The 23,883-nt window shown below is 34.6% G+C and overlaps 1 protein-coding gene across 1 annotated transcript; it reads left to right on the top strand.

The window, feature by feature from the left end:
* The first annotated feature begins 19,484 nt into the window (after positions 1 to 19,484).
* On the top strand, positions 19,485 to 23,638 carry LOC141250328 (uncharacterized). Its single transcript, XM_073669927.1, is given in 11 exon segments — positions 19,485 to 19,613; positions 19,615 to 19,695; positions 19,811 to 19,837; positions 20,476 to 20,545; positions 20,857 to 20,980; positions 21,574 to 21,658; positions 21,751 to 21,883; positions 21,958 to 22,005; positions 22,008 to 22,130; positions 22,247 to 22,329; positions 23,582 to 23,638. Coding segments are annotated over 11 exon segments (960 nt in total).
* Positions 23,639 to 23,883: the final 245 nt, after the last annotated feature.

A 23,883-nucleotide genomic window follows, 5' to 3' on the forward strand; every position in this document is an offset into this window, starting at 1 on the left:
AGGATATAGGCCTCCAAGACCTCGGTTTGATGCTCATGTCAATAATTACAACTAGAGGTACAATGATCACCCTAATTCCAGATGGGGAAATCAGATAGAAGGTCAACAACAACAACCACAATACAGATCTCAATATCATCCACAACCCAATGCTCAACGATCGACCAATGAAAAGCTTGATATCTTAACCCAACACTTCACCACTCATATGTAAAGAACAAAGACAACACTAAAAGTTTGGAGAATCAGATTGATCAACTTGCTACAGCAGTCACCGCCCTGACCCAACATAACTCGAACTATCTACCATCTCAGATAGTGGTGACCCTGATGGCGAATATTAGTGTTGTTATGTTGAGAAGTGGAGGATAGATGAGAACAAGTCATATGGCTGAAGAGGCCGCATTTGAAGAAATAGAAGAAAAGACAGATTGTCACTCTCAATTCACACTCCCACATTTCAATGAACCAGATTGGATAAACGACGATCCTGAACCCATACCCCTCAATACACGTGCTTGTGGACCTACTCCGGTAACCAAGGAAACTCCTAAGATCTTACAAAATGATAAAGAGGAGGAGTATGAAGACAGGGGTGACTTTAGATTGAGGGAGGAGAACTACGCTCATCCTAAGTTTCCACCTCTCGGATCTGAAAAGCCTCTAGCACCATTCCCCAAAGTTTTGAAAGATACAACAAGCCCAGAGAATGATAAGGAATTGTTCGAGACATTCAACAAATGTGAGGTGAACTTTTCTCTACTCCAAGATTATCAAGAGCATTCATAGATATGCCAAATTCATGAAGGAGCTATGCAAAATTAAGAAGAGCCAAAAGTTGAAGGGAAAACAGAAGGTCAAGGTCAATGAATGTGTCTTCACGATGTTTCAAAGGCATATGCCTACTTTTTCCATGTCACTTGGTTCTGTTGCAAACTGCACAGTTCCTAGTGTTACATCAACACAACCACCATCCATCATTGTCGGTTTCTTCTACATTGTCAGTTCACACTTTCATCACCACCACCATCACCTCAGTGAGCATATTTCACTTCATTTATCTATAGTGTCCTTCTTCTCTACATCGGGGACAATGCAGTGCTCAAGTATGGGGGAGAGAATAAATTCATTGATTCATCTATCTTGTATATATTAGCTTGATTTTGTTTATTGTTTATTTTTTATCATCTTGAGAGTTGTTTTGGATTGAGCCTTGTAGTTGGTGTTTGATTCTTGTTTGGAGTTGTATTTTAGTTGGTTTGAGGTTGTTGAGATTTGTTGAGTTTTTGGTAGTTGTTTGTCTTGGTTTGTTGAGTTTTGTTTGATTTATCGAGTCTGTAATTTTGAAGATTGTTTTTTTTTAAAGACGAAAAGGAAAAAAAAAGAGCCAAAATGAAAAAGGCATATAAAATCATGGGTTGGATTGAAAATCCTAGAGTAGGTCACTTTAAAGTGATAAGGAGCTAGATGGAAGTTAGGATTAGATTGTTCACATTACTCTAGTTGATGTTTGGAGATATAATTGCCAGCAGATTCTTTCATACTTACTGAGACCTTTGTGTAGATTGGAGGAGTGAGTTTACTTTTAGCTTACTCGAGGATGAGCAAGGTTTAAGTACGGAGGAATTAGATGTAGTGAATTCATATGATGTATCTAGCGGTTAATAGCCTAGGATAAGTGAAGCTTTAGATGTCGTTTGAGTATAATTCTGGAATCCCGGTTTGGAGATGGTATTTTATGGATTTGGAGAAGAATCAAAGGCCATGTGCTAGGAACGACACTAAGGATAAGTCGTAGTCTTGTCTACATTTGGCACATCGATGGGGAGTGCTCGAGAAGTGTTACTAATAAGAGCATGCAAACATGCCTTGCAATGCGTGATTGAAGGTGAAGACACAAAGGACAAAATTTGGCAAATCACAGAACCACGGTCGCAGTTTGCAATTTGCGCAATCGTGGTGTCGGTATGACTGGAGTTAATTTCCCTTTCGTGGGAGCAGTTTTTTCCTATCTATTTATTATTTCCGTTTTCCCTTTGACTGTTTTTTGGGAGTTTCGGTCAAGACTTGCTACTATATAAGGCCTTGTTTTAGGTGGGAGAATAGGCACTTGCTCTCTTTTTATAATTTTCTCTCGTTCCCTTTCTATGAAGAACTAATCCATCATTGTTTTGCTTGACAACTGAAGCCTTCAAACTATTTTGGTTATGAGATTTTTACCTTTGTTCTAGTTCCTATTTGATTGTTTCAATTTCTCTTATGCTTATCTTATTGATTTGTATTGATTTATATAGATTGACCTCCGAAGTTTATCAATATTCTTCATATTGGTAGGGTTTGATTATTCTAGTTGCATATTATATTTGTTTGTAGCCAGCATGATTTGTATGAACTAGTTGTGATTGCCTATTGTGTATAGAACTAATTGTGTGTCGAGTATCTGTCTAGTTGTCCATGGTCTTGCATGCACCTATATATTCTTGAGCGTATTGCTATTGACTTATTGAACCTTGATAGTTTTAGAGTTATATTTCAGTAAGGGTTATTAGGACTAGTTGGACTAATAACTTTATTAGAAAAAAGATTAGGATAACAATTGTATTGATCAAATTTAGGGTTAATAGATTTATGTGATCAACCTGATTATCTACTATGTGGATATCTGATAAGTGAAACTTCCTCTCTTTTAAATCCCTTCATAATCATTTTAGTTGTTACGCATTCCAAACAAAACTCCCCCTTTGGTTACTTAAGTTGATCATTGATTTGTGACAAAATAAATTACTTGATTCTCTTGGGATACGCCCCGTACTTGTGTGTTATATTACTATTGTTTGCTAGTTCAGACTTACTTTGACTAGACATAATGACTTTAAGCCTTTCAAATCGCAAGTGTGGTAATTGATGTGGAAGATGGCACAACTACAATGGTTTTGGTGGCAAGACCGTTACTTTCTTTATTGACGGCTTTATCACCAACAAACAATTGGTTCAGCCCCTCCATAGGATTGACAAGATTGTGCCGAGTCTGGGCGACCAATTATGCAACATTAAGAGCAACTTGATGCTTGGTACAGGAGATTATTTGGGCAGTGGCTCCACTGGACTAATCTTGCAAAAAGGACATATTCCTTGAAATATTGATTTAGTTGTGCACAATGAGATACAGAGCAGAGAGAAGATCCATAGAAAATGCAAGTGTGGGGGAATGTGCATGAAGTCGGGTAAAAAGGATAAAAAGCCTAAGTTCAAAAGCCAACAAGGGCGTACTCACAGATTATTTGATTTTAGCTGCTCCCCGTTCTGGCAAGTGAAATCTGCAAAGGATATGGATAGCCCTTACGTAATTTGAGCACATGGAGTCAAACCATAACTCTAAATAAGGCAATTCTCGGGAGCAACCTGAGCAAGGTAGTTTTCTTTGTTTAGTTTAGCTTAAATTGAGTCAGTGTCGAGTCAAAATTTTCGCACATTTTGGGGCTACACTGAATTTTTTTTTGCCGTTTAAACTATTATTATTAAGTCGACTGAAAGCGAATTTTTGTGTGGAAAACATTATGAGTGTGAAAAAAATAGAGCGTAAAAGAAATGAGTGGAAGGAAAAAAAATTAAATATTCAAAAAAATACAAGGATGAGGTAAAAACAGAGAGAGAAGTCTATGAGTGTGAAAAAGAAAGTTGAGTGAGAGAGCATTTTTAGTGGTAAGTCGTTTGAGGAGATTAAAAGGAAAAAATACAAAGTTGTGAAAAAAGAATGAGTTGAAAGAGAGTGAGAGCATTTTTTAGAGGAATCTGATTTTCAAAGCCATATACCCAAAATTCCATATTTACCCTCATCCTTATTCATCTTCTTCTTCCTCCACAACCTTGCTATACCCAAACTCACAAAAATTACCTCCTTCCTTTCCACTTTATACCACATTCATCCTCAAACCTAAACCCATACCACCAATAAAACACACTACCCGGTTACTATTCACTCATCACTTCCAGAAAACAAAGCAAAAACCCTAATTTTTACCCGACAAAAATCTATCCAAGCCATCACCATTGGTTTCGCACTTCCGATATGAGTTTGACAGGTCAGTTGCCCCATGTGAAGGTGATTTGAAGGGGAGAGGAGTATTTGAAGTGTTTGTCAAGTTTTAAACTGTTTTCAAGGTTTTTGAGTTGTTCTTCCTTAGATCCCGGCGACGGCATCTTCAGATTCAGCGATTGCTTGTCCAGAATTCGTTGTTCTGCACGACGATCCCCGTATTTTTGGAGCCCCCTCCGCCTTTTGCAAATTCGACATTGTGAGCTCCGACGGTCGCCTATACGCTACAATGCCCGCGGTCGTGCAAAATGCGCAAACATCATATTTATATCGGTGCCCTTTGACGCTCCTGTAGCACCCGCTGGCAACATCACCCTTGAAATTTGGGAGCCCGTCAATTGCTTAAGGCACCCGTTACCGGTTGTTTCTATAGAGGTTCGGTAATTTCCTTTTCATCCCTTTTTACACATTCTTCCATTATGAGCACTTCTCGTCATCCTTCGAGTGTCAAAGCCAGTCCGAGTAGTGGTCCATCACCAAAGAGGACCAAGAAGGTGGTTGATCCGGCACAAATCCGGGAAAACGTGGCCTCCCGTGATCTAATGAGCACAATGTTTTACGATGACAATTTTGCGAGAGGGTTGAACATTGACGTATGTTTGAGGGAGATGTTGACGCACTACGGGCTAGGTGATTTTATGGCTATTTTGCACTGAATTTTAGGAGTTGTACTAGAGAGTTCCTTACAACTCTCACAGTGGATAAAGAGAGGAAGAAGTTGTGGTTCCACTTGGGTTGTGCAACCTACTTGCTGAGAGTCTGGGGACTTGGACTATATTTCTGGAGTGCATTTACACTACTCGATGACAAACTCGGCGACCGAGAATGGGCCGTTCGACGGGTGCGGCATATAATACTACATTGACCAACTACAATTACCAATGGCCGCACCCGTGCCTACGCCTCACCCACAAGGTGATTAGGATTGCGTTCTATGAGCAACCATAGGCGAACAAGATGTCACTGATCGATCTTCAAGTGATGTAGACGATGACACAGAATAGTTTCACCGTGCTTGATCAATCATCCATTTTTGTGCACAGCTGCGTAAAGTTCCAGGGGGACTTAGGTGGGGAATATCTGTCTCAGGGGAATGATTAAGCTAATTGGTGATGCTCTTGGGCTTGAACGCCCTGTTAAGGAGCCCGTCTCCCGCCACTTCCTATTCAATGCTGGTCGAATGATAGACTTTCACATGTTATTTACTAAGCAGGAGTATGTGGTGGGAGATAACGAGAGGCAGCAACTCCGTGATATTCATAGCTACATCATCGGGGCCCCGAAATGTGAATAGTCGAGCTATTTAGGCCCGAGACTTTGTCATATCTGAGTGACCGTTATCAGGATTGGGACCTGCGCGGTGTAGCTGGGATCTATGTGCCTCTCGTGGAGGAGCACGTGCTTGCTGATGATAACATAGATTTATGCGAGGCATGCTTATGAGTGCGTCAAGAGTTTGGACCGACGCTTCACTGAGTACACTACGCCCCAGAACACCCGCTGGGCTCACCAGGACAAGCAAATAGGGATTGTGCTGCAACAGATGTAGACCTGAGGTGCTTTTGCTAGGTCCCAATACCAGGGATATCCACCACTACCACCTCAGCATTAGGGTTTTTTATTCTCCCCTCGTTCTTTATATTTATCTGAAATTCCCATTGAGGACAATGCTTACTTTAAGTACGTGGGACTATGTTATGATTTCTATTTGTTTATATTTTTCCATAACAAAATTATATATATATATAAGAGGCACAGTTGAAAAGAGCCAAAATAAAAATCCTAGGATGAGTGAAAATTTTTTGGGGCGCTCATGCAATAAGCAGGTAATCTGGCTGGCATTAAACCTGGAAAATAAGATTCTTGAGAGATGTGAGGTGGGTGAGATTATTTTTGATGAGAGTGATAACTGAAAATGTGAGAGGGCACCTAAGCAAGAATTGGAGTGAAAAAAAGAATTTGAGTGTTTTAGGACGTTCTTTCTTTTTCACAATCTTTTGGCATCGAAGACATAAGTGTTTGGAGCATAGGAGGACTTTCGGGTATGATTTTACTTGAAGCTATAAGGTGTAGATTAGTTTCTATTTATTTTTACCTCTCATTCTAAGCAGTCAGGATTATATCTCTTTGCTGGATTATTCTTGAGCATGCATCTTATACCTTTGAGGTTTTTTACTACTTATTTTTATGGAGATTTTTGGTGCACACTTAATGATGGTATGGAGAAGAATCTAGGATTAGATTTATTTTTCTATTGTTGGATGCATATTGTTGTGGTTGTGCTATGCATATTTTTATTTAGGAATTGGTGGTTGAGTTTGTTTCTGTTGTGATTGGACATTATATAGTGGAGTAGGACATTGCATGGAGTTAGGTGTGGAGTTTTTTAATAGATGGAGTATAGGTTTTTATTTTTATTTCTTGACGATATTTTAGGATGATTTTGAGCATATTGACTATGGGTACTTGGTTACCATGATGATGTTTGAGTTGTGACTACATTTTTGGTGAGTTGAGAGCATTCTATATTGAGAGTTAGAGAGTTGATTGTATAGGTTGAGTTGGTGTGGGGAATGAGCTTATTGATTGTTAGTTCTATGTGAGCGAATTTTTACTTGGAGTTTCTACATGAGCATTATTGAGAGATGATTGGTAGCTTGATTCCACTCGAGACGAGTAGAGTTCAAGTGTGGGGGGATTTGATGTACACATCTATGACCGGTATAAGCATATTTTACTGTTGTTTTGTGTTGTAGTATAGTGTATTTAGTGTGTACTGCTTTACGATCATATATGCTTATTTATGCTACTTCTTGGAGGTATGAAGAGAAGAGAAGAGGAGGAGAAGCACAACATTGAAGATCAAGCCAAAGCTGAAGGAGTTTAGCTGATCTCTCGGCAGCGGCCACCTACCCACTCTTCGACACCCGCCGATGGCGTTACTGAGTTTCCCGGATGCAACCAACGGTGGGCTTCGAAGACCTACTGGCGCCTGCCGATTGGCTTATTTCCCAAAGGAGATTTCGGTTATTTTCTACTTTTTTCGAATTATGTTGTTGAGATATTGTTAATTTGGATTCGTTTTCTATTATTTTACTTAATATTCTAGGAAGATAGAATAGGTTTAACCTAAGGCTATTTAAAGTGGCTCTTCCCTAGAATCTATCGGATTTAAATCGTTCTATTCTACGTACTTTTTCCATTGATCATCGTTTGAGAGTTTGGGAACCTTGTGCTGGAATTCTCCAATTTTATACAAGACTTTGCAATTTTTCTTTGGTATGAGTAACTAAACTCTAATTTCTTAGTAAAGTTAGTAAAGATGTTCAATTGGTAATTGTTGAGATATTTCCCAGATTATTCTTATGCAGAAATTGTATGTCTTTCTCTTGCATTGAATTGTTGAATGAATGTTAGTTGAATTCTAGATTGATCACCTCGGATTGAGTTGAATATTTCATACTGTAGTATATATTGTTTTGTTTGTCAGATTCTATTTCTTTGAAGCAAGCAATAGTTTTAGATTCGGTTTGAACTAGAATTTATATGTTGAGAGTTGCATAATAGGATAGTGGTGCTTGCTATTTCCGTATCCTGATGTTCTTTTCATTAATGTCTCCTTTAGTTTAAATCATATACGTTTTTCCTGGTTAACTAATTAGAACAAGATTAGTAGATTATGTTTGAGATGCTAGTTAATTTCGTATAAGAATCTGCATATAAATTCAGTTCTGGAATTTCTATGATCAATATTACTAATTGAATACAAATATGCACCTTTACTACATAAATTGATATTCTATTTTACTGCTTTCTTAGAATTAGGAATGATAAAAATCCCATGTTTATACATTTATCTACTTAGTAGAAACTGACTATAAGTTGATAGCCTCTTGTGGATTCGAACCTTGCTTGCACTATATTCTGGTTTATTATGATTTAGAGGGTAGTTAGGAGAATTAATTGGCGAGATCGCTTATCTCGCAAACTTTGCACACACAACGCTTTTGTTCACCTAATTCATTACGACCAGGCAAAAGTGTTGTCATTAGTAGCACATAAGCAATTGGTGGGTTGAGTGGCTAAACTTGCTCAGAGCCATCTGAATCCTCATAACGAGGTGAGTTGTGATCGTCAAGCAACACAAATGGTGGAGGGACAACCGAATTGACAAATGGGAAAATTGACTCTAAAAACAAGATGTCTTGGGATGCTAAAATTTGCTTCGTCTCAAGATCCAAGATCCTCCAACCCTTTTGCCAAAAGGGTATCCTAAAAAGACACGATGTCTGCTTCGAGCGGCGAACTTGTCTGGATTTCTGGGTTGAATCGACACATGACACAAGTAGAACACCTTAATATGATCGTACCAAGTTGTTTAGAAAACATTACCTCATATGGATCCAAGTGAATTCACACACATTCAAAACAAAGTTAGTGCACATCAGAACAAATCAATATACACTTATATACTCAAATTGATACATGCTCATGCACATCCATAATCAAAACCAATATACGTATACTAGTATAAGCGTAGTTACTAAAATCTAGATCCGGATCAGAAAATCTTACGATTTTATGATCCAAAGTTGATCTTTGATCCGGATATATAATTGGAATCTATTCGTGTCAAAATCTTACTGTGGATCTTATAGGATCTCATAATATCAGTAGGATCTTATGATTTTACGATCCATATATGATCCTAAATTGAACTATGATGAGACGCCAATGCCTATTTGAAATCCCAATTATTCCACTTTTATTTCTTTCACGTGATTAAAATCATTTTATATTGGCATCTCTCATAGAGTACTATAAAAATCATAAGATTTTACTCATGTGTGCTTAACAACTAAACAACTCTAATTGAGATTGTGTATAGCATCAAGTCTCATCTATAAATGTCCTAGATCTAGATTTTTAAATACAATTTAGTGTACATGGATTGATATTCGAAGAATTTAAAAATAATGTTTATAAATGAATATAAAATATTCTTTTATTAGTCGTTAAAATCTTACGAGTTAAGACTCTACGATCCAATTTTATGGTATGATCCTAAAGATTCCTTGTGATTCGATCCTCAATTCCTGATTTTAATGAACTTAAGTATTAGGCAATTAATACTGTTGATATGAACACAATTATGTTCATTTTTCAATTCTCACTTAAACTTTTGTTCTCACCCAAATATAAGAACTACTAGTACTTTGTCGCCCGTGTTGCGCACGAGCTATGTAGTTTATATGTTATCATAGGTGTCCTTTTTTATTCGAACGGATGTTTGTGATATATCATTTTGAGGATGTGTTTTTGTAGTATGTTTGATTGTAAGTTTCGTGCACATTGTATTTTGTGTATGTTTCGTTTAACAGTTTGTTTAGTATCTATTTTTTAGATGTGTCCGTATTTATTTGATTAAATATAGGGATGTATTGTTTGCTATTTTTATTGTGATGATTAACGTAAACATACACTTAATTGAGTACCAATCTACTTTGTTGATAATGTAATGGTAAATACTTGATATTTAGGCAAGTGTTTGTAATAAATCTATGCTTCGCACGGATTTTTGTCTTTTTGCGAGATTATATATACATTGAACATTATTATATGTGTTTAATGTAAATTATTAAGCAACACACAGATATGTTATCCTTTGCTTTATTCATGTAATTTTTTTTAGCAATCTAAATGTTGATATATGAAATATTGGAAAGAAATAAGAATAATATTTTTGTAAAAATGAATAGGTTATAGACTGTGTAACATGGACAAGTTAGAAATTCTCACATATCCGTATATGCTCGGATTCGATAAAAAACAAATCAAAATATTTTTAAATTGAAAATTGAAAATTGAAAATTGATTATTGGACTTCTATTATTTTAAGCTCAACTTGAATAACAAAAGAAACATAAACACCCATTTCAATTGTGTGTCTTGTGATCTCCTTTTTTTATACCTCAGTGAAGGAAACTTTATTAAGTTTACCTGTAACATGAGTTTCTATACACATCCAATGGTTGAAAATTTTATTAAGTTTCGATGTGGGAGAATAATTGAACATGTGTTAACTTTGACACTTACTTTTTTTTTGCGTTAAAGTGGACAATTTTAATTATAATAGACTACTTATTAATTATATATGTGTTCATAATTTTAGTGCTAAGAGTTACATTATCACAACAAAATATCCTCGTAGTCATTACTACATGAAACTTTATCAATTATTGAATATGCAATCCAACATTTATGAAGTACATCTTAATATAATAAATGATTAGGGACTCTCAAAAAGTAAATGCACTTTGGCCTTTTCATTTTTCCTTCAATTCCTTCCTCCTCCTTTCCATGCAATGCCGACGGTTTCGCCCTTTGACCTACGGTTTCGTCTTCTTTATCTTCATTTCCATTAATTCCCTTTGATCCTCTCTTATCCTCCTCTTCCTCAATCTTATGAGTCGTCTATATATTTATTGACGATGTGTGGTATTCGCATTGCGCATCCCCTTCATTCGCATGTCTGTGTTCTTCGTCTCTGAATTCAGGTTTGTCTTCGTTCTTTTCCCCGTTATCTTTCATCCTCCCTATTTGAATGTTGTTCATTTTGATTCCTCTCTCAGTTTAACGAATTGCGCATCCATTTTTGATGAACCTGTGGTGCATTCGAGTTGCGCAGTCCAGTTCATCCCTGTTTGTGTTCTTCGTCTCTGAATTCAGGTTTGTCTTTGTCCTTTCCTCCGTTAGCTTTCGTCCTCCCTATTTGAATGTTGTTCATTTTGATTCCTATCTCAGTTTAACGAATTGCGCATCTGAATTCAGGTAATTGTTCTAAATTGTGCTGTTAATTGGCCTGACTTCGTTTTTTGTCTCTGAATTCAGGTAATTCTTCTAAATTGTGTTGTTAATTGTGATTTCTCTCTAAGCCTTACGAATTGGTAAAAAGGAGCAAAGAACAACAACGATACATAATATAATCCAAATAACAAACAAAGATAACACAAGAGAATCTAAAATTAATATACAATTATTAAATTTATAAGGAAAAAGGGTGGATATACACGATACTTAATTGAAGTAAAAACGTGTAATTTTATTAAAAAATCTGTATGAAATTTCACTCAAATAAAATAACAGAGTCTTACTAACAAGCTAATTATTTACTTATTGTATTTCATTCTTTAGAAATAATGGATGAACTACAAAACACACACACCAAAGGTTCAATGGTAACCCAAAAGAACAATTAAATTAAAAGTGAATCTCCTGCAAAATAACGGTACAACCATACCCCTTTTTTAAAAAAAAATGGACAGTCGTAAACGATAGGGAAAATAGTGTCTCGGTAATATGAAACGCTAAAAAGGTACTTAAATTGAATAAGGGTCGTGCATAGCACGGTCACGAATGTCATATATAACATGTTAACTGGAATGAAGTGACAAGTATTCATTATATTAAAGGGACGGAAAAAATACACTGCAAAAGAACCATTACATTACATGACAAAACACGCATAACACAAACCCTAATTCAAGAAATCTATATATAGAACATGTTTAGTATATTTGCATACACAAGTGTGTAGATACTCTTTACTATTTTTAAAGGAGGAAATAAGGTACCCTGAGAAGGAAAAAGAGTGAAACAAATAAACAGGACTTTGTTGTATCCTGGAACACAATATAGTACAAAATCTTTTGTATTCATTTTGCTTGAGTTCAACCGCTAATTATGTAAATACGTCTTGATTGGTCCTCATATGTGTGGGGTTGCAATTAATCCAAATCAGTACCAAGTCTTGATGGATTTACCTAAAATAAAACACAAGAATAATATTAGTGTATTCATGGATGTGAAGCATGATCAAAAGAACTAGGCAATTAAAAATAAATAATATTAATATATTTGACTAAAGTAAATGGATGAAACTTAACCTCTTGATTTAACAACAAAGCAATCAATGGTGATTTGGAAAAACAGTTACTCCAATTTTGGTTTTTCACCTCATTCAAAGTAGAGATACTTTTTTAAGTTTGAATTTGAGTCAAATCAATTGGAGTCAAACCAAAGACAAAAAAAGAAACCTCAATTTTTAGTTGAAACATTATACCACCGTTTTTTCACCTTTATGAGTATAAGTTTCTTAATTTAATATTTGACCTATCAAAACTCTAATTCATTTCAGATTCTGATTTTTAATTGCAGTTACGTTAAAACAAGAAAAGAAGTATTTATTTGGTTTTTAAATGGTAAGCAATCAATTGTGATTTGGAAAAACAGTTACTCCAATTTCGGTTTTTCATCTCATTCAAAGTAGAGATACTTTTTTAAGTTTGAATTTGAGTCAAATCAATTGGAGTCAAACCAAAGACAAAAAAAGAAACCTCAAATTAAAGGTGAAACATTATACCACCGTTTTTTCACCTTTATGAGTATAAGTTTCTTAATTTAATATTTGACCTATCAAAACTCTAATTCATTTTATATTCTGATTTTTAATTGCAGTTACGTTAAAAGAAGAAAAGAAGTATTTATTTGGTTTTTAAATAGTGTTTTTATTCTTTAGACAAATGATGTCGATTAGGTCAATTTGAAAGGGTTGTAGAAAAAGTCAAATTGTAAATAGACCAAAACAAGAATAGAAGTATTCATTTGGTTTTTAAATACAGAAGTATTTTCAAAAAAGAAAAGAATACAAAAAAACAACTACGCCACGAATAAAAAAATAAAAAAAAGACATAGGAAAAAAAAGGGAAAAGAGGAAAAAACTTAATAGAAAAAATAATTAAAAATATAAAAATATAAACAACCTGTTGGAGAAAATTGGAGAGGATGGATAGAATGTACATAATTTGATTCACCGGGAAAAATGATAATTAGTAAATAAATATATTACGGAATCGAAGTAGCATGTGGTAAAAAAACGTGAAAAATGTCATTACATGAACGTAATGAGATAAAGTTGGTAGATTACACAAAATGGCATAAAAAACAACAAAATATATATAAAAGGAAATGATCAAAACAATATTAACAGTCGTTGTAAAGAACATATAGGACAACACAATAGATAGCAATCATGCCCGTGCGAAGAACGGGCCCCCGGCTCTAGTATGCTATAAAAAATACGTTAGAAAAAAGAAAGATCATTAGTAACTGAAATCTCACATAATCCAATTTAGCAAAACTAATTGTCATGATAAAACATAAGAAATGTCAGTTTTAAACTGAAAAATTTATTATTGGGCTTCTATTGTTTTAAGCTCAACTTAAGAGCAACACAAAAATCCATTTCTACCGAGGGTCTTGTTATCTCCTTTTATACACCTCAAAGAAGAGAAACTTCATTAAGTTTCCGATGTGGGAGGCTGAAAATCTCAACATGTAACATGGATTTTTATACACATCCAATGGTCTAAAATTTTATTGAATTTCAATGTGGGAGAGCATTTACACATGTGTTAATATGAATAGTTTTAACTTATTTTGGTTAGATTGAATAGTTTTAATAATAATAGACTATTTATTAGTTGTATATTTTTTTCATAATTTTAATGTTAAGAGTCAGATTTTCACAACAAATATCCTCGTAGTCATTACTATATAATGTTTTCCTTAATTATTAAACATTCAATCAAACTTTAATGAAGTACATAGGCTAGAAAATAGAAGAAATAAAACAAATTAAAAAATTAAAGAAATAACGTTAGTAACTAAAAATCCCACATAATCTATTTCAGAAATCAAATTGTCATGGTAAAGTGTAAGAAATAAAAAATTTATACTGGAAAACTGATTATTGAGCTTCTGTTGTTTTAAGTTCAACTTGATTAATAAGAGAAACCAAAAATACATTTCTACCGGGATCTTGTGATCTTCTTTTATACTCCTTAAAAAGAAGGAAACTTCATTAACTTTCCGATGTGGGAGGCTAAAAAATCTCAACCTGTAACATGACTTTTTATACACATCCAATGGTCAAAAATTTCATTGAGTCTTGACGTGGGAGAATATTTGAACATGTGTTAATATGGACAGTTTTTACTTTTAAAAGTTGAATGGATAGTTTTAATTATAATAGACTACTTATTAGTTATATATTTTTTATAATTTTAGTGCTAAGAGTTAGATTTTCACAACAAATATCCTCGTAGTCATTTACTATATGAAAATTCTTTCATTTATTGAATATGCAATTCCACTTTTATAAAGTACACAGGCTAGAGAAAATGGAAGAAAAAATCACTAAAAATTTAAAAAAATAAAGAAAGATCGTATGTAACTGAAAATCCCACATAATCCAATTCAGAAAATCTAATTGTCATGATAAAACCTAAGAAATAAAAGTTTTAAACTGGAAAATTGATTATTGTGCTTCTATTATTTTAAGCTCAAATTGAATAATAAGAGAAATATAAAAACTCATTTCTACCAGGGGCCTTGTGATCTTCTTTACCTCAAAGAGAAGAAAACTTCATTATGTTTTCGACGTGGGAGGCTGAAAATCTCAACTTGTAACATGACTTTTTATATACATCTAATGGTAAACAATTTCATTGAGTTTTGATGCGGGGAAACATTTAAACATGTGATAATATGGATAGTCTTAACTTATTTTGGTTAGATTGGATAGTTTTAATTATAATAGACTACTTAATAATTGTATATTTTTTTCATAATTTTAATGATACAAGTCTCACAACAAATATCCTCGTAGTCACTATTATATAAAACTCTCTCAATTATTGAATATTCAATCCAAGTTTAATGAACTACATAGACAAGAAAAAATGGAAGGAAAAAATCGTAATTTTTTTTTACAGAAAGATCATTAGTAACTGAAAATCTCACATAATCTAATTCGAAAAATCTAATTGCCATGATAAAACATAAGAAATAAAAAAAATTAAAATGGAAAATTGATTATTGTACTTTTATTATTTTAAGTTCAACTTGAATAATAAGAGGGAAAAAAAACATTTCAATTGGGATCTTGTGATCTTCTTTTCATACAAATCAAAGAGTAAGAAACTTCATTAAATTTCCGATGTGAGAGGCTCAAAAATCTCAACTTGTAACATGACTTTTTTTACACACCCAATGGTAAAAAATTCACTGAATTTTCACATGGGAGAACATTTACACATGTGTTAAATATGAAGGATATAACTGTAATTATAACAAAATACTTATTAATTATATATTTTTCATAACTTTAGAGTTAAGAGTAATACTTTAACAAAACATATCCTCGTAGTGATTACTATATAAAAATTCACTAAATTATTGAACATTCAACCAACTTTTATGAATCACACATGCTAGAAAAATGGAAGAAATAAATCATTAAAAAATTGCAGAGAGATAGTAACTTAAAATCCCACATAAATCAATTTGAGAAATCTAACTTTCATGATAATAAGAAATAAAAGTTTTAAACTGGAAAATTGATTATAAGGCTTCTATTGTTTAAGCTCAACTTCAATAGGAAGAAAAACATAAAAACCGAGTTCTACTGAGGATCTTGTCATCTCCTTTTATACACCTTAGAGGCAAGGAGACTTCATTATGTTTTCGATGTGGGAGGCTGAAAATCTCAACCTTTAACATGGTTTTTTATACACATCCAATGGTCGAAAAATTTCATTGAGTTTCGATGTGAAAGAACATTTACACATGTGTTAATATGAATAGTTTTTACTTTTATTTATTAGATTGGATAGTTTTAATTATAATAGACTACTTATTATTTGTAATTACTTTCACAATTTTAGTCCTAAGAGTCAGATTTTGACAACAAATATCCTCCTAGTCATTACTATATAAAATTTCTTTAAATTATTGAATATTCAGTCCTACTTTTTTGAAGTACATAAGAAAAAATGGAACAAAGAAATTATAAAAAAGAAAAAAGAAAAATTGTGAGTAACTTAATATCCCGCATAATCCAATTTGGAATATGTAATTGTCATGATAAAATGTAAAGAATAAAAGTTTTAAACAAGAAAATTAATTATTTGGCTACACGGGTAGTAAAATTTTAAAAAAATCGATCCAACCCAACATATATCATCCCAACACTTATAAAAAAAGACAAACAACTACAACATTTTCAAGAAAAAACAAAGCAACTACAAAAACTAATAAAGGCATTGAAGAACAAAGCAACTAAAAAACCTAAATTTATGATATATTAGAATTAGGATTTTTCCGGTACACGAATAAAGTTGGAATTCTGTCCTGACAATCTTACATCCATCAAAATGGATGGTGTATAAAAACTTACAGATTAAACAATGGATCGATGAACTGGATCGTAGGAAGTCTTGTCCCCATCATTTTGAAATCATTATTAACCAAATACAAATGCAATAGAAGTGGAATGAAAAATGCCAGTCTCCAGAAGTCGTCTCTAAGCCAATGAGAAAATATGTTGCTTTAGTACACCCCTTGTAACAATGAAGATGTTGTAGCTTGTGAAACCATCTAGAAGTTTGTAACTGTATGAGGACCGTGAAAAAGATATTTAAGGAGACGTGTCAAATGCACTTAATCGTATTACGAAAGAGCTAAACTATAGCCTTCAACCACCACTTCAGTGAGTTGAAACTGTAAAAGTGATTGAATGAAAGCAAGAGGTTTCAGCTTATAAAAGTGTACAATATGCATTTTGTTGATTATGAAGGAAGATAATATAACTAGATTCATGTCAATTCACAAAGGAAAAGTTTTCATGTAAGAAACTTTTCCTTGTGTGAGAAATGAGAATCAATACTAGCGCTTGGATTTGAAAAAAAAATCAACGGTTAAGGTTCAACCTCATTTAACATGGGTTGATTAAGTCAACAACTTTGAACGGGCGTTGACTTTATATTTTTTTTAAAATTTTTTAGGGTCCAAAAATTATATCTTTTCAGGGTTTTTTTCTCCCCAAACAAATATTTTGAATGTGTGACATTTTATACTTGAATGTGCTATAAAATTGTATTATATTGTATAGATTTTCTAAGATAATTTCTACCTTGTTCTTAAGCGTTTGTGTAAGTGTAATAAAATAATAAAGATTTTGTATTGCTTTTGGAAGGACAATATTTTAAGCATTTTACAGATATTAGCATTTACATGTATATTTACTAAGAAAATCAAGCACATATACAAGAAACCGATGCACATATAATTAAGAAGGTTATATATTAAAATTTTCAATCACATTTAATCATAAAAAGATTGCACATTTACTTAGAATATCTTGCACATTTACTCATACAATCTTACACAATCATTCATAAACCTTGCATAGTTACTCATAAAACCTTGCACATTCACTCAAAATATCTTGCACATGTATAGAAAACTTATGCATATTTGATGCACATCGACAACAACCAAAATCACAAGGATTGTACATTGTTAAGAAAGTATTTCACATTTTGTAAGAGAACCTCACACAAATATGATATTTTGATGCACATTCACTTTTGTAGGAAAAATGTGCACATTCCACTAAGAAGGTTTTGAACATATATATTTTCATGCACATTCATTCAGAAATATTGCACCTTTATTAAGAAAATCTTGTACAATGATAATATCTCGATGCACATCTATAACATTACATTCCCAAAACCTTATTATTTATAAAGAAAACCTCCCACATACATGATACTAATACATAATCAACTGAAAAGATTTAAACAAATATTAAAGTTTTCACGCACATCATTAAGCAAATTTTGGGAAAAATTAACTAAACCTAATCATATTCTAGTGCACATTTACTTAAAATACCATGCACATTTACTTAGACGGTCTTGCACGATTACTTATAAAGCTTGCCCATTTACTCATAGTATCTTGAACATGCATAGAAAATCGATGCACATTTGATGCATATCCACGAGAACCATTTTCACAAGCTTGTACATTGATAAGAAACGTTTGCACATTTATAGGAAACTAATTCACATTCAACTAGAAATTCTTGGAGACTGCACAATAATAGTATTTTGATGCACATTCAAAATAACCACATTCACAATGGCTTATTTATTAAGAAAATCTTGCAAATTTTGTAAAAGAACCTTGCACAATAATAATATTTAATGCATATTCATTTCTATAGGAAACATGTGCACATTCCACTAAAAAGAATTGAACATATATTAATGTTTTCATGCACATTCATTAAAAAGTCTTGCAATGATAATATTTTGATGCATATGCAACACCACATTCACAAGCCTATACATTTACTAGGAAAACCTTAACCATATATATCACATTGAGCAAGGCTTATACATATATTAAAGTTTTCATGCACATCACTAATAAAATCTTGGAAAGATCAACCAAAACTATCCACATTGTAATGCACATTTATATAGATTTGTTGCACATTTACATACAAAATGTTACCCATCCATGGGGAAAAAAACTTACTCGGAAAAATGGATGAAAAATTTAGGCGTTGCCGCCATTGACCGTTGACTGCGTTAACCGTTAACCTTTGACAGTTAATCATTGACCATTAATCACAAAATTAACAATAATGATTGGATTTTGATTTGTTTAGACAACCTATACAAATATCTCATAATAAAAGGAAAAATCTGAATCATCATGCCTGATAATCTTAACAAAATCACAAAAACCTTCTTCAGAGATCATTAATGCTCTCAAATGAAAACGGTTCAAAGATGTCCTCGTGTCTTCCTCTCTTTATTGTAAGATTAACGATTTTCACTAACTTAGCTCCATCCACCCCACTCTTCGCAATAAAATTAACAACTCCAGTTATTTCTCTATAAACATAGCTAAAACAACAAACATAAAACGCATTTCCAAAATAATGAATTCTATAACTATCCAATCCACTCTTCTGATAGAGGGGTTAGTTTCTTCCTAATCCTTACCCATTGACAATAGCCTTAAAATCAACCCGTACCCATGTGGTGTCATTCACGTTAACCCTACTTTTTCCACCCACCTCACCGCAATTTATGACGCTCATCCAACTTCGTTGGGACTTGTCCACGTGAACAGGTACGACGCCGTTTAGAACGACATTAACAATTTAGATAATGACCAACAGACGCCCCCGTTGAAGGGCAGAAACCCCAACAACGACCACCTCACGTCCCGATAGAGTTACCCCTCGAATCTAACACACTCCTAAACCCCTTCCCTAAACGCGTGTCCGCCAACCTCCTGTTTTCCACCATCGGACACTTTCACCAACCACAAATCTCACATGCACGCGCCAAACTCACTATTGGACTGACATAACATAAATCGTCACTTTCCCTTCTGAAAGAGTACACAAACACAGAGCAGAGAGAAGAACCGAGGAAGAGAGGAGGAGATAAACTTTGTCGCCATGGCCGTCGTTTCTACATCATCTCTCACCTCCAAGGTTTCCGCTCCTAACTCCGTCGCTACTCAGATCTGTCCTGGTTTTCGCAGGTCCTCTTGCTTAAACTTCGACGGCAACTCTACACTCCTATTCGACAAGGGTCTCTTCTCATCTTCGCCTTTCCTCTGCTTCCAGAGGCTCCAGAGGTGTTGCTGCCATGGCCGCGTCTGGAAAGGTTTAACCACATTCTCTTCATTCCTTCTATAATCTAATATGTGGATCTAATAATCCGTGCATTTCGTTACCGCATAGACTGGATAGTAATTCGTGTTCTCTTCCATTTTTTGCAGTTCTTTGTTGGTGGTAACTGGAAGTGTGTAAGTGACGACGCCTTCTTCTAACTAGTCCTCGTTCTTCCACCGCTCCTTCACGTTTTATGCATGCCTGACATTGATAAACATCATCTTCGATGGAAATCAATGGTTTCGCTAGACAGAATTGAATCATGAGACAGTTTCTCCTCCGATAATTGCTATTATTCAACGCACAATATTTCAATGACAAATAGCTGTCAATTGAATTTTACAATTACAATTTTCTTACTAATTATTTCTCATATAATCAGCCAGTTGATGATCGTCTTCAGTTTTTTGATTGATTTAGCTGTTTACTTCTTTGGAATTGGTTGAATGGTCAGATATCATATTTCTTTTGTATGATTTATTCGAAAGTATTAGTATTTAGGTTTGTTATGACCAGCAGACACCTCACGGGGTTGTTGTTGGTAAGAGCTTATCTAGTTATGCAGTGCTGTTTGTTATCCTTTTGCCTTTTCTGCAATGCTTGCAAAGATTACATCTAGCAAATACAACAGCTAAGTTGATTGGTTATACTGTGTTTTTGTTATATATACTTGGACGTACTGTTGATTATGCTTTGTATAGTGACGTGCAAGTAAAAGTAAGTAACTGGTGCCATATCTAATACCTGTTTCTGTTTCATTTTTTCCTGGCAGAATGGGACCAAGGAATCCATCTCCAAGCTTATTGCAGAGCTGAACAATGCAACATTGGAGCCTGATGTTGGTAAGTCAATTGACTCAATTTCTGCAAGTTTAATGCGTTAGAATAGGTCACTATGCAAAAAATGGTTGAACTGCAATATTTCAATGTCTTATGTAGACATTTTCCTCGCTGGAAAGATATGATTATGACAAATGCAAGCCATACATTGAGATGGGGCTAATGCTATATGCATGCATTCAAATGCTCTTTGTGTGAATGGTTGCTCAGCACCCCTTTTGATACATATACCATGTCACTGTATTTATGATTTCACAACAAAAACGTATTTGGACATCTTCTATACTTGCTTATACAGTTATATTTATGGACAGATGTTGTGGTGTCACCGCCTTTTGTTTACATTGATCAAGTAAAGAACTCTCTTACCAGTCGGATAGAGGTGTCTGCACAAAACTGTTGGATTGGAAAGGGAGGTGCTTATACTGGTGAAATCAGGTGACTTTTTGCTTTTTGTGGTAATTAATAAAATCTCGTGGAAGTGAATTCAAGTTATCTCTATAACTTTAGATAGTTTTTATCACCTTAATCACAATGAGTGGTTATAGTTGGCACCCAGTTGCACAATCAGCATGCTTATTTGTACCGTAATTCGACAGTGTGAATGAATGTAGATAGATAGCTTACATAAGTCAAGAAACGACTCCACTTTTTTTTCAAAAAAAATAAAACCAATGCTTCTAGCTTGAGCATGCCAGCACCCAAATGGCAAAATCCCTCTTAGCTGCATGCAGAGTGCTGGCTCCTTCATGTTTTGAGTTCATGGTTCTAATCATTTCTATTAAGTTATCTATATTGGGACCTAATGCAATGGGTAAGATGTACTGTAATATGTTTCTGCTGAGTGGAGACTTTGTTCTACAATATTTGTTACAGATGTCAGTATACTTCTTACAAAAGCAAATCCTTAACGAAATAACTGCCAATGTAAATGAGTTTGAAATATATCTAAACACTCCTGTAAATAGACTTTCACGCGCATAAATTCTTCGCCTGTATAAGCCCTCTCTTACTCATTTTGTAAATCATAGTGTTGAGCAAGTGAAAGATATTGGTTGCCAATGGGTTATCCTTGGGCATTCTGAGAGAAGACATGTCATAGGCGAAGATGACCAGGTTAATCTCTTTCATCATTCTCACTAGCATCTTTTAGTTCACTACTTTCATGTTAATCAAACTAATATTTTCTGTTGGGTGTGTGGATGCAGTTCATAGGGAAGAAGGCTGCATATGCCCTATCACAAGGTGTTGGAGTGATAGCTTGCATTGGGGAGAAGCTTGACGAAAGAGAGTCAGGCAAAACATTTGATGTCTGTTTCAACCAGTTGAAGGCTTTTGCAGGTAATCATATACTGCCTTCAGTTTCTACTACATGTAATTCGAAAGCATTGAAATAGCTGTCGTTATATATTCAGACGCTCTACCTAGCTGGGACAATGTAGTCATTGCATATGAACCTGTATGGCTATTGGGACCGGTAAAGTGGCCAGTCCTGAACAAGCTCAGGAGGTTCATGTTGCTGTCCGCGATTGGCTGAAAAAGAATGTATCTGATGAAGTTGCATCTAAGACACGTATAATATACGGAGGTATAAGTTCATCGCCATCTCTCTTTTGTTTACTGTTAGCAATGCTGTTGAAACTTGAAAGCCTAATCTTCAGTTTCATCTTGGGATTATTGTTTTAAGTTTGAAGCTATGTGCAGGTTCTGTAAACGGAGGCAACTGCGCAGAGCTAGCAAAGAAAGATGACATAGATGGATTTCTTGTGGGTGGTGCTTCTTTGAAGGTATGATATTATTGCTGATTGTTAATAGGCGTTTTTGCACCGAACTACCCCTCATATGGCCGAATTTGCAAGGAACCACCCCCTATATCGATAATTATCCGAACCACCCTCTATATCGATAATTATTCCGAACCACCCAAATTTCATCAATTTCTTATCAGGAGCCACCCTCCCCCTATTCCGTTAGATTTTCCATCCAAATTAGCGAAAAAAAAATTACCCCTGACAGAATTTCAAATTTACAATAAAAACCAAAGTTTAAAAAAAAAGAAAAGAAAAAGAAATTAGGGCCAAAAGAAAAAGAAAAGAAAATGGGGAGATGCTTCTTTGTTCTTCGTTTTTCGTTAAATGGGGAGATGCTCCTTCGTTCTTCGTTTTCGTTAATTCCAGGTTCTTCTTCGATGAGCTCCTACGTTCTTCGTTTTCGATTTCCAGCTTGTTCGATGAGCTCCTTCGTTTTCCAGCAAAGAGGCTGAAATTGGGTTCGATTTCCAGCTTCTTCTTTCGATTTCCAGCTTCTTCTTCGTTTTCGATTTCCAGCAAAGAGGTCGAAATTGGGTTCGATGTAATACAGGAACGCAGCAAAGAGGTCGAAATTGGGTTCGATGAAATACAGGAACACATCAAAGAGGTCGAAATTGGGAATTGTGTTCGATTTGGAAAGAACGCAGGAATGCAGGAACCCTAATCACTGTATATGGCCGAATTTGGGTTCAATTAGGGTTTGATTTGGGAAGAACGCAGGAACGAAATCTCAAACATCACCATTGAAGAGGTCGAACGAAATCTCAAACATCACCATTGAAGAGGTCGAACGAAATCTCTAACATCACCATTGAAGTGGTCGATTTGGGAAGAACGCAGGAACATCACCATTGAAGAGGTCAAACGGAAGAAGGAACGCCATTTGCGAGGAGAAAAAAACTAAGCAAAAATAAAGTAAACAAGGGTAGAATTGTATTAAAATTGTATTTTATTTAAAAGGATGAGGGTATTTTGGCCATTACACCGTTTTTAACAGAATTTTTGATGGAATCTGTCCAAGGGTGATTCCTGGTAAGAAAATGATGAAATTTGGATGGTTCGGAATCGGTATAGGGGTGGTTCCATGCAAATTTGGCCATATAATGGGTGGTTCCGTGCAAAAACGCCTTGCTATTAACATTTTACTCAATTTGTGGCTTAAGTAGAATGAAAGCAACTGAATATTATTGCTGATTGCTAATAACATTTGACTGATGCGTCTATGCAGGGTCCGGAGTTCGCCACCATTGTCAACTCGGTAACATCCAAGAAAGTCGCTGCTTAAGCGCGTTCATTGTTTTGCCACCTAGAGAAAAATAAGGGATGCGATACTTAGATTTCATGGTTTCGAAAGAAAAAATACGACGGCTTTGACCTGGATTCAGTGTTCCCAGTTTTTCATTGTAACTTACTATACATGAACTACAGCTCTAAACCTGAATATGCAGCAAGCATAATGAACTTTATGCCAAAACCAACCTTAAACCCAAAGCAAAGTGCAAATCCCAAATCTTGGTTTATAAAAACAAT

Source organism: Phyllobates terribilis, unplaced genomic scaffold (assembly GCF_046119375.1).
Source record: "Phyllobates terribilis strain yellow unplaced genomic scaffold, ASM4611937v1 Scaffold_5548__1_contigs__length_50868, whole genome shotgun sequence".
Taxonomy (NCBI): Eukaryota; Metazoa; Chordata; class Amphibia; order Anura; family Dendrobatidae; genus Phyllobates; species Phyllobates terribilis.